We start from the raw sequence: 12,240 nt of genomic DNA, 5'->3' as shown, positions 1-12,240 counted from the left end.
TTCTCGTTGGAGAGAAGTACCCTGGTGCTCATCATGTGAACCGGAAGAAAATAGCCACGTGCTGGGAAGTTCCCATGTGCAGTGTTTGGTCTGAGTCTTAAGGTTTACTGCGTTACTGGGGAAGCTAAAACGATGGAAATATCTGGGAGAGAACTTGTCTCCTGGTAGACAGGGACTTGTGATGCCCCAGCCCTCACAGCTGCTTTTCCCGAGTTGCCTGGCTCTGTCAGGGGTCCTCTGCCAGCAGGGGCAGGGATCCCAGGGTGGATCCAGCTAGGAACAGCAGGATGGAAACATTTCCAGTTTCTTTTCCTTGCACAGAGACCTCATGGAGCCTTACGGAGTGGCTCCCAGTCAGAGCAGAGAAGTTTTGTCTTCCTTGCTTCCAGTCTCATCCCTGGGACTCTAGTGACTTCGGACAGCAAAGCAGCTGGAGGAAGGAGGATACAAGCCTTGCACATCTGCATTAGGGCCACCTTCTTACCAATTCACTGTGTGCTTTGTTGGCCATTAGCTGTTAAAGAACCGCTGCTAAAATCACTTGTGAACCTTGCTCTGCATTTGAGGAGATGTTTTCAGATGGGAAGTTAGACTCTGGGCTGTATTGCAATGATGGTGGGAGATGTAATGTCAGCTGAAGGTAGATTCTCACCTGTGAAGAAGAAACAGCCCTTGCAGTTTTCTGTGCACAGCCAGATAAGTACTGCAGCCCTTGGAGCAGAGGGGCAAGTCTGTTTGTAAGGCAGCTGTTGGCTTTTAGCAAGCAGCTGAATTTTTTTGTGAGCCATGGGAAATTCTGCCACTGCAATTTCAGATGCTGTTCGTTCCTGTTTACAGCAGAACTGGTATAAAGCAGTTAGATGCTGAAATTGTTCTTTGGCAAACTTTTCCTCCAGTTAAATAGTAAACAGGCTTAGTAAAACTTGACTGGTTTGTATTGGAGAGGATGATGTAAGTGATGGAAATGTCCTGGTCACTAACTGCAAAAAGGTTGTAGTGTATAACCCCATCACCCCATTCTTCTTTGCTTTTTCTTCTTCCTTTCACACCAGTCCTACTCTCTTCTGGCTCTGTAGCTAATTTTGAGCCTCGAATTCTACCCTGCTTCTATCCTAGAGTTTTGTGCAAAAAAAAGCCCCTGTTACTCAGCTATGTTTTGGGGTATTTTCTTCATCCCCGTGCAGGAATCTCTGGTGCGTTTGTTGTGGTATTATAACCTTTTTCATGTAGAAGCTGGTTTTGTCCTAAGATCCAGACAGCCAAAGAGTTTACCATTTTCAGTTGGTGTGGTATTGCCATGCATCTCTGTCATTGATTATCAGGAAAACACACTTTTGGGTGGAGTCTGGAGCAAAGCTGTTGTGGGCATAAATACTGGGAGAGATCTCCGTGGTTGCAGCAGTTTCCCTTTCATTGTTACTTTGGCTTGTTCTGTGGGGCTTTCTGTTTGTTGGGGTAGGGTTGTATTGTTGTTTTCTTTTTGCACTTATCTCGCTGGGGAGATAAACTAACCTTTCTCTCTCTGTGGCTAGGTAAGAAGAACAAGTTGCGAGTTTACTATTTGTCCTGGTTAAGAAATAAAATCCTTCACAATGATCCCGAAGTTGAGAAGAAACAGGGTTGGACGACAGTGGGCGACTTGGAAGGCTGTGTGCACTATAAAGTTGGTAAGTGGCAAACGAGGTAATCAAATTGTCGAGATAAAAGCTGGCTGTGAAAGAGAACTGCAGTGCATGCAGCTTGTGGGTTGAAGATTTGTTTTTGTTGCTGGCTGTCTTCCTTATCCCTAAGGACAAACTTTCTGGTGATGTGTCAGAATAGATGGCAGGTTACTGTGGGTTAAACTGAATATGGGGGAGGTTTTGCAACGGGATGCTGGGCTGTGAACTGGAGCAAGCACAGATCCCCCATCAGTCTCCTTCCCATGGTGGATGCATCTTCCAGGAGAAGGCTGACATGGACATTGAGGACTGGTGATGTTTCTCCACCTTTGTTAGACCCTTGAGGTGACAGGGGGACTCGTGTCAACCAACAGCTGTTCTCTCTGTCATCAGGTTTCCCTCTTATTTTACCACGCTGAAATCAAATTCTGGAACAGGGTGAATAATATCTCCTTTTTCATGTAGATTTTTAAGACTGGAGGGAAGGAAAAAAAAAAAGAGGAAAAAAAAGAAAAAGAGTGGGAGGAAAAAGCAAGCCCAGCTAGTGCACGAGCTTTGGGGAGGCATCTGGGAACAGAAGCATATGTTTAACTTCCAGATGATTCATTGATTCCCCTTAGCTCATGAACTTTCCTAATGCTGTCTCAGATCCTCTGCAATGCAGTTCTGGGGTTACAGGGATGAAGTGTTTTTTCACTAGGCAGGCACCTTCTGAGCGGCCTTAAGTTGTTTAAAGGGATTTAGACGTGGAAACTTCCACCAAACCCAATAAAGGCACGTCGTGTTTTTGCCGTATGCAGTGATCCTGCTGCCCTGCAGGTGGGGATATGAACTAAGAGCTCTTTCTGCTGCTTCCGTTTCACGATGAATCTTAATGGCCCCTGGATGCTGCGTTTGATTTGGCTTTCTTCTAAGTGCCAGCTCAGTTCCTTTCAAGCTGTGTCGGTCAATGCAGAGCAGCAGCAGTCGGACTGAGCTCGGTCTCCTTCTGTCGTACACGTGCTCATGCAAAAACCTGCTCACGGGGAGTCATCAATAGCTACCGCAGAAGGGACTGCTGAACCTCGGGCTTGACCCCAAAAACAATTAATAATGTGCTTCTCCGGGATCACACCCCAGGGTGCCAGCAGCGTAATGAAGCGGCCTGTTAGCAATACATTAACAGCTACTGAAAGGAGGCTTTCCAACAGGGAAGTGTGCGACACAAAGAGCATTCTCTTCCAGATGAAGAGTGATTTGTTGCAGCCTGGCACTGAACTTCCCTCTGAACCAGAAACGTACAGTAGACTTCTTCAGGTGGTGAGAGGCCTCTTGGACAGCTGTGCCTCAGTTCCCAAGAAGGATGAGCCCTGCGAATAGTCGCGCCTGCAGTCTGGTGGCTGCCACCGAGGCAGCTGGCACTGGCCTCTTCCCCGTCTCTTTGATGCTACAGGGCTCTCAGATGTCAGGCTGAAGTGGTATTTCTGGAGCTTGGTCACTTCGGGCAACTTTTGGCTCCTCTAAATGATAAATTGCTCTTTTGAAACTTCAAATTTGGGTGAATTCCCAGATAGCACCCAGAGCAAAGAGCGAAGATTATCAAAGGTTCTCTTTCACAGATAAGGTGGTTTTATTCAACACCCCCTTCTTCCCCAAGAAAATATTCCAAGAAGTCTTGCGAGCCAGACAAGACTGAACAAAAGCTCTATTTTTCAGCCGGTACAGCTGTGGAGGTTGAGAGGCTTTTTTTTTGCCTGCTGAAAAAGTGTCAAGTCCACTAGCGCTTACAGCTCAGTATTCTTGCTTTCCTGCAGAGTAAAAGGGAGCAAGTAGCAGCTTTGTCTCCCTGCTGCCTACCAACAGAGAACAGCTACAGGCTTGTACAATAGTCAGATACCTAAAAGACGTGAAAATAGTTTTTATTAAAGAAGCGTTGTTCCCACAAGTCTGAGATTTTTCGCTCCTGCCCTTTTTTAAAATCAGTTTTGGTTGGGAGGTAATAACAGCAGAAGGTGGAGGTGCAGGGAATTACTCAGTGTTTTGGAAAATCATCATTCCCCTAAAACCTGAGGTAAAGAGAGAAGAAATCTCTTGAGCTTTCTAGGTGTCACCCAAATAATGCCTTTTTTTTCCTCCAAAAAGAGTGTGAGAAACAGGTTAACAAACCTCAACATTTTGCAAGTCCTCACCGTATCTTCCAGCACAAACCCAGATGGCAGCTGGAAATACAGATCCAGCAGCGTTACTTGAATGCCCATTTCTAGACTTCATGGGTCCTGTCCTAAAAAAAAAGTGATAGTAAACAGAGCCTTTTTCGGTGGTTAAATTTGCCAACTGTTTGAGTGTGGGAACAGAGATACATTTGAGAATTTACAGATCAGCTATGTAATGACACATTATTATTTCTGATAAATTCTCTGATTTTTTTTTTCATGTCTTTGCACTAGCACTGCTTAGTAGCATTTTGTGGCTGAAAAGCAATGATTGCTGCATTTGTCTCTGCCAAAAAAAAAAAAAATGATGCTAAATACTGAATAATGTTGCATCTTCTGTGGGCGAATCTGCTTTTGGGCTTATGTTTCTGAAATGTTCTAGAGAAACTCCTGACTCCTTAACCCCTCTGAAAACTTTTCCATTCTTTAGGCAGAAGGTAAAACGTGTCACCGGAATTGTCATGAAGGTGACTTGAGCACATGTGTTTTACTTGAGAATTAGGGTTAAGGTCAGTTAGAGAAAGTTCAGGTGATACAACTTGTTTACTTTGTCAGCTACCTGTTTCCTTTAAGCCATCTGCTGAGGAAGAGGTTTTTGGCAGCCACTTAGTCTTTTCCTGGGAAGTTTTTGGTAACAGAGCTTTTTGGCAATAAACAAATTAAAAAACCAGCCGACAACAAAACAACAGTTGCCTTTTGTTTTTGAACTGGACTTATTTCATTACTTCTTAGCTTTTCATTTCAGTTCCTCCTTTTCCCTCCCTTTCTCTGGGGAATTTTTCCCTCAGCTCAAAATACCACTGCCACAGCGCTGGGATTGTGACTGCCAATAAACTCTGCCACAGCCATTGGCTTCCTTTACTGTAATTGCCCCTGACTGAAGACTGATTTCTGGATGAGCAAGCACTGTCTAATGTGGAAAGAAAAGTGTCAATATGTGTGTACAGACTAGGTAGTTGAAAGCATGGTGATGGGTTCAGTTACTGACGAGAACAATGATTTTTGTGGCATAAACGTGTCAAAATTCTCAGCTACATAGAATTAGCAATTCTAAAATGTAGTGTTACTGAAAACCTTGAAAGGTATGTAAGCAGGGAGAAATATTGTCATTTTCTGCTTTCTTCAAGTAACTGGAATGACTTTGGTATGATTACTGAACTGATTTTTGTTTTGTTTGAATTTCAGTAAAATATGAAAGAATCAAATTCTTGGTAATTGCATTGAAGAGTTCTGTGGAAGTCTATGCATGGGCACCAAAGCCATACCACAAATTTATGGCCTTTAAGGTAACAATTTTTTTCAGTCACACGTAGGATTTTCACCTACCAAGTTGCAGTTACCCCTTTTACAAAACTGGCCTGACATTGTATCATGGCTGTGTTACAAGCTTTTTGGTAAATCTGCCATGAACATCATAGTATATTTTTGTTAAAGGGTGTGGGAGGCTGGCTCTGAGAGGCAGTATACCTATAACTCTTAAGTTGTAACCAAGCATAAATGAACGATCAAAATGACACGATATCCCAATGCTTTGTTTCCTCTCTATAAATAAACCATGAGGCCGAGAGAAGTGAACTGAGTCGAAACTTCTTCATGTGAACATCACTAGCTGATGCTCAAGATTATTGTATTTTGAATGCTGCAAGAATGAAGTTAGCTGACTCGGAGTAATTACCAGGCTGATTTGCAGACAATGAGTTAATGCCGGTGGTGCAGGTTGAAGTAAATGCTACAGGAGTGTCAAATTGCCCTGAACTTTGGGGAAAGCAATTCTTACTAGTAAAATGAAGCAGACCAACTAAATCAAACCCCAAGGAAAACAGCATGTAAAAATATGTGGTTGAAATATAACAGGGTGCTAAGTAAATCTCTCCTTGTGTGTGGAAGATGCTAACCCAATTGATCTGGTGAATGGAGGCCAGAGGCATGCTGGAGGAATAGACCTATAATATGTGTGTTAAGAGCATATTTTCATAAATACCTTCGTGGTTCTAAGCAGTAAAATAAATCTCACTGATTATTGTCTTACAGTCATTTGGGGAATTGGTACATAAGCCATTGCTGGTGGATCTAACAGTAGAAGAGGGTCAGAGACTAAAAGTGATCTATGGCTCCTGTGCTGGCTTCCATGCCGTTGATGTGGATTCGGGATCGGTCTATGACATTTATCTACCAACACATGTAAGAGCTGTTCCTGGGATGGATTTTTTTCTTTCCTTCTGGTTTCTCCCTCTCTTCCTTTCCTCAGATGACCAAAATGTCTGTCGGTCCCTGTGGATCACTGCCAGCCACTGGCAGTGGAAAAGCAGATGGAGGGGTCCAAGTGAATGTATCTTAGGGGCTTGTACCTCAATCTCTGTCCTGTCCCTAAGGTCCATATGTCTCCTTGGCTGGGAGCTGCTCACTCAGGGCTGGTGTTGGCCAACAAGGCAATCATAAAATGACTTCGGCCTTACTTCTCTGTTTCTGTAGATCCAGAGCAGTATCCAACCTCATGCAATCATAATTCTCCCAAATACGGACGGAATGGAGCTACTGGTCTGCTATGAGGATGAAGGAGTTTATGTAAACACATATGGAAGGATCACCAAGGACGTGGTTCTGCAGTGGGGAGAGATGCCAACTTCAGTTGGTAAGTGCCCTGAGAGAATCAAATACAATTGTGCCATAAGGGAGGGTGAATGTGGGCAGAAGGAAAATGCATTGGGTTTGACTTCAGATTCAGAGGCAGTGCTGCTGTAATACTGCTGGAAAACAGCTGCACTAAGTGCAGAGGGTTCATATGGATCTGTTTTGTGTTGAGTTTTTTAGAACAAAATCCAAACAAACTTGTGGAGTGCAGAAATAAAAAAACTCATTTAATAAACACCAGGGCCTTTGTAAATTCACTACAATTTTTTTTTGCTGCACAGCAGCAAATTTATGAAAACCCTTTAGTATAAAGGTATGTAAAGAGGCAGACAGGTAGGATATTATTAAGGGTACTTCTACATTGATAACGGTCTGCATATCTGATGTGATGGGTTTATTTTAATTTACCTGCAGTTTGTTCATCTATCTTAGCATGATACTGTAATCACGGTGCTGATATAGGTGCTCTTGCTATCTGTGCTGCTTTATTGCAGTGATGAGCATAGGACGGGCTGTGATTACACCTTATTTTTTTGTGCAAACACATTGGGTTTGCTTGTTTGGGAATGGATGCATGTATTTGGGAATGGATGCAGGTTACTGCTGATAGCTCTTAGAGTAACGTGAACAATAACGGAGGAGGAAATTTAAAGAAGTTTCATACAGTGCATATTCACTCTGCTGGTGATTAGCTCTTGACTAGATCTGAAAGCAAGCAGATTATATTAAGTGGCAAATCGTAGAGGCTTTGGGAACTGGAGTGCCCGTGAAGTAAATAGCACTGAGGCAGTTGGCATCCTCTGAACATCTCATCTGATAATTTTAATAAACTATTTGGCCCACTTAGCACTCGTACATATGTAAAAGTAAATACATATCCAGCACAATGGTAGGCATGATGGTATAGATGTGCTGTATAGTAGATAATTTGGTTTCATTTAAATGAAAATTAATATATATATATATATATATAAACAAAACATAGAGAAGTATTGTGAAATTAAATCTTATAAAAATTTCCTTGCTAAGATCTATTGTTATTCTTTTCATTTTTCCGTTAAGTATGCATACAAATCAGAGGCAACAGCTTATTCTTCACTAAGTTCCCATATGTTAGTTTTGGCAGAATTCATAAGACTATCCATCAAATTGCTTGTTGAATATACCTTTTCATAGTGCTGGTGCCTTTCTCCTTTATTCAATTTTTACTGCTATCAAGAACAGATTTTTTTCCTCATTCTAATACTAATCTATTTCCCCCAGTGATACTCTGAGGCAAAATGCTTGATTTTTGCTTTATTTATCTAAACTCCTTCAAGTCAGAGAAACAATACCCTAAGACACTGAACTGATGCTGGGGATGTTCCAGATTGGATAGGCTTAGTCTGTTTAAACCTTGGGTTCTGTTTTCTCCTTGTCAACACCTAATTAACCTGTCTCCTTGCCAAACTTGGGAGAAAAAAGCCTGTGTAAAACTCAGTGTTCCTTCCATTTAATTGAAGGTTGGAAAGCTTCCATCATGTCATAAATGCTCAGGCACGAACTATGGTACTGACATGGAAAGCCCACGTGGAAATAATTTAAATAAAAAAAGGATTTGGGGGCATTGTGAAGATGTTGAAGACCAAAATAGCACTCTGAGTGTGCACACAGGTCATTTCTAAGTACAGTATATAACTATGTTCCTCTGCTTTTTCAGTCCCTCTGTGCTTCCCTCTACCTGTCCTAATGGGCTATGTTGTGTTGTGCTTTCTCCCCACAGCGTATATTCGATCCAATCAGATTATGGGCTGGGGAGAAAAAGCGATCGAAATACGATCAGTGGAAACTGGACACTTGGACGGTGTGTTCATGCACAAAAGGGCACAGAGACTCAAGTTCTTATGTGAACGCAATGACAAGGTATGAGCCACCCCCGGTCCCCGTTTCATGACCAGATGATAAACTGTACAGAGCTGTAATTGCACCGTAAATATCACGGGCAGTGAAGACAAATTGAAGCCTCTGCTGCTCTACCTGTTGAATTCCCTCTCTCTTTCCTTTGCAGGTCTTCTTCGCCTCCGTGCGGTCAGGTGGAAGCAGTCAAGTCTATTTCATGACCCTTGGCAGGACTTCTCTTCTGAGCTGGTAGAAGCAGTGGGCTGTGGCGAGGGATTGCTGACATCCAGAGTCTGAGATCTTCATAACTCGGAATTATTTTCAACTGGAGTACAGACCTGCACTAATGCAGCAGCACTCTGTGTAAATGTGTGTGCAGGCATCACTGGTGTTAGGTTTCTTTTTGTTTTTCAACTGAGGCTGCAAGGCAGCTGGTGCTGTAAAGATATTGCCATCAGGTGCTACAAAGTCTTTGAGGTTTGGGATCATGCTAGAAAGCTACAGGTCTTTTTTTCCCTTCAGCTCCAGGATTCCTAGGCTTTGAAGGACTCTGTTTGTTAGTGTGGAAACAGAGGGGGAAAAAAAAAGGAAAAATAAACACAGACTTATCATGAACATGCTGTTGAGTGGACAGGAGGCAGGCAAGAGAAGGTGAGAAGTGGTGTAGAGAGTCAGACTGGCTGAAACAGAGGGCAGATCTAGTCTATCTAGTAATGTTAACAATGTATTTAATTGACATTTCTTTTTTGTAATGTGACAATATGTGGACAAAGAGGAAGGTGCAGGTTTTAAGAAGTTAATATTTATAAAATGTGAAAGACACAGTGACTAGGATAACTTCTTCTTGGGGACAGGGAGGGTGGGAAGGGGTTGGGGTGGAATTCTTGATTATTTTTTTGTTTTGTTTCTGCAGTTTTATTTTGGCCTCGCCAATAACTTTTAGTCATTTTCTGTGTACCAGGTATTGCCTGAAACATGTGCAGATGATAAAAAAAAAAAAAAGAAAAAGGAAAAAAAAAAGAAAAAATCAACAACGAAAAATAAAGAAAAAAAACCATTCATTTTCTATAATGATTCTGTGTTAGGCCAGAACTTGGTTATGTCACAGTATTAGCACTGCCTCAGTTAAAGGTTTAATTTTTGTTTAAACCTAGAAGTGCAACAACAGTTTTACCACAGTCTGCACTCGCAGAACTAAAAAAAAAAAAAAAAAAGAAAAAAAAAAGAAATAAAATCCAAACTACATATGTTTATTTTTTGTGCCTACCTCATTGTTTTTAATGCATAAAATAAAAGAGGTGGTTTAGTTTATACGTTTTTAGATGAAAACCATTAATGTCTAATTTAATCTTAATACCAAAACTACCAGATCGAAAGGTTTCTGACTGTTATCGTGTAGCAAGTTTCAGCAGGAGGAGAGAGTGGTCCATTGGGGCAATAGTGGTAGCGTTATGGCAGTGAGACACTGATTAATGTAATTTGCTTACTAAATTTGGAAAGCAAGCATTTTTTGGAACCAATTTCATCCTTACTAGAAGTCCGAATTTAGCCTAAAACCGGAGGTTTCACTCTTCTAACACGTGGGCTTAGTAACAGGCAGGTAAAATAACTAGGCTAGTTCTATAAACTGTTAAATGTTGTAGGAAACGTTTTGGGGCGGTGATGTTTTTCTTTTTTAAGAATGCAATGCACTAAAACTCTTTTAAGAATGTAGTTAATACTGCTTATTCATAAAAAAACAGCGTATACCTGTGTTTAGATGTAAGATCCCAGCTCTGGCTTTTTTCTTTCTTTTTTTTTTTTTGTTTGTTTTGTTTTTAAGTCAGTTTTATTTTATGAATAAGTTCTGACATTTGTAATAAATGTCTTGAGAGTAATAATTTGTTTAATGGCTACATGTTCATTACTTGAGAAACCTTGAGTGTATAATAATCTGTTGGTGATGTAATAATGCACAGTGTCATGATTCAGCCATCTTTTTGTTTGGTTTTTACTTTTTTTTTTTTTTAATTATTATTATTATTATTCCTTCGGTGGGGTACTTTGTTGACAGCTGCCTTAAGCTGTTCATTCAGTGAACAGGCTCTCAGTGTTTCACGGGCTTTGTCTTCTGCTGCGTTTAACTTTCCCTCACGGCGTGACAGGTAGGGCTTTTTAAACACGTCTTCTTCAGTCAGACTCGACCGTTCGAGTGACTGGTCGGTGGGCAGCCGAGAGCACGAGCTGTGCAGAGCTGAGACTCGACCGACCCTTCTTGTGGGATCCAATCCGACTGCTGTAAACCCTGCAAACCCGAGCAGCGCTTCTGCTGAAGACTCTCCTGTGAACATCACAGACAGTTTTGAGAGTGAGTGGTCAATGCATACCACAAGTGCATGTACACACACACACACAGACACGCTCACACACCCCACACACCAAAAGAATCAAAACTCAAGAAAGCCTTACATTTGCTGGCAGAGGAGGACCTAGAAATATTTTTTTTAACCGTATGACTTTTGGATAGCGTTGAAGGTGAAGGATGTGTTCTTTTCATGCCTGGCACGCTCAGCCAGAAGAACGATCAACTCTTTTTTTGTACTATAATGAACTAAAGGGGGACTTGGAGAAGCGACGTGGGTGTAATCACACAGCGGCCCCGTAGTGTAGCTTCCCGAAGCTGGTTTGATCAAATGCCAGTCTGCGTGATTTAATTCTTCCAGCGCTATGCGGTCCAAAATCAAGTTAGTCCTTGAAAGCCGATGCTATTCTCCCAGAGGAAGATGCTCCAGTACTGTAGGGATTCCCAGGTCACGGATACGTGCTGTTGAAGTTTGGAGGCTCCTGGGGGGGAAACTCCTCCGGGCTGGCTGCTCGCGCCGCAGCCTTCGCCTCCGCAGAAGTGCCAGGACAGCAACATGGCAAGGTAAAAACAGTATTACAAAACCACTACATATACAGACATCGAACTCTTCAAACAGTGCTTTTGTAAGCAAAGAAGAAAAGAAAAAGCTCCTAGATTTAGTTTTAAGCTTTAATAAGTAATAATTTTCTGTATCTTTAAGTCAAAGTAACCCTAACTTGTATGACTGCAGTGTTTTTATTTTTTATCTTATGCACATGTTATGTTGGAGAAAATGTTTACAAAAATGGTTTTGTTACACTAATGTGCATCACATATTTATGGTTTATTTGAAAGTGATTTTTGTGGGTTTTTTAGTTTTTCATAGTAGTAGTACACTTTTTGTGATTTATAACCCCAAACTCTGCTGATTATAAAGATGCTAAACAATAATACAAAATGACAAACTGCATTAAAATTACTAATCGTAGAGCTGCAAAGCAGACTGGTGACAAGTAAAACACTCAGCCTTTTTTTTGCAGTGCTATCTAACTTGTCTTCTGTGTATTATGGAAATTACTGTTTTTTCCCCGTTTTTCCTTAAATAAAGTCAAATTGACACCTATTGTATGTGGAAAGTATTTTGAGTACCTCCTGGCTGCAGAAGTCAAGCTGCATGATGCCTAGTAGCATGTATCGTAAGAACAAAAGCCTTATTGTCAAATCTCATAATTTTATAGACTTTGACAGTAAACATGGGCTTTTTAGGGCTTTTTTTTGTTGTTTTTTTGTACTCCAAGTCCTGTCTCCTGGTGCAGTTGCTCTTTTGAGAACTATGGTTTTCCTTTAAAAAGGAAAAAGAGAAGATCAGGAACGTTAGGAAGTGGCCAGTGGTTCAGAAGGAAGAAGTTGCCTCGAGGAGAGCCTGGAAGTGTTGTGAGTGTGCCCTCCCACCTCCGCCCAGACCTGATTTTTGGTGGCTGGGATTACTGACTGCTAAGGGAGCACCCTGAGCCGGATTCTCGCATGGTATAAAAGCGCTGCTCCGACAAAAATC

At 41.6% G+C, this 12,240-nt stretch overlaps 1 protein-coding gene across 9 annotated transcripts in view; it reads left to right on the top strand.

Annotated features, from left to right (window-relative positions):
• MAP4K4 (mitogen-activated protein kinase kinase kinase kinase 4) overlaps positions 1 to 11,808 on the top strand; it is a 136,521-nt gene extending 124,713 nt beyond the window's left edge. For all 9 annotated transcript variants that reach the window (XM_068680254.1, XM_068680319.1, XM_068680271.1 and 6 more), the window contains 6 exons: positions 1,533 to 1,667; positions 5,039 to 5,139; positions 5,885 to 6,034; positions 6,326 to 6,485; positions 8,247 to 8,386; positions 8,532 to 11,808. In XM_068680254.1, coding sequence (XP_068536355.1) covers positions 1,533 to 1,667; positions 5,039 to 5,139; positions 5,885 to 6,034; positions 6,326 to 6,485; positions 8,247 to 8,386; positions 8,532 to 8,615 — 770 coding nt within the window. In that variant the 3' untranslated portion in view covers positions 8,616 to 11,808. The remainder of the gene's footprint in view (positions 1 to 1,532; positions 1,668 to 5,038; positions 5,140 to 5,884; positions 6,035 to 6,325; positions 6,486 to 8,246; positions 8,387 to 8,531) is intronic.
• The last annotated feature ends 432 nt before the right edge of the window (positions 11,809 to 12,240 follow it).

Source organism: Anas acuta, chromosome 1, assembly GCF_963932015.1.
Source record: "Anas acuta chromosome 1, bAnaAcu1.1, whole genome shotgun sequence".
Lineage (NCBI taxonomy): Eukaryota > Metazoa > Chordata > Aves > Anseriformes > Anatidae > Anas > Anas acuta.
The sequence above is the reverse complement of the archived record's forward strand: the minus strand, read 5'-3'. Positions and strand labels throughout refer to the sequence as shown.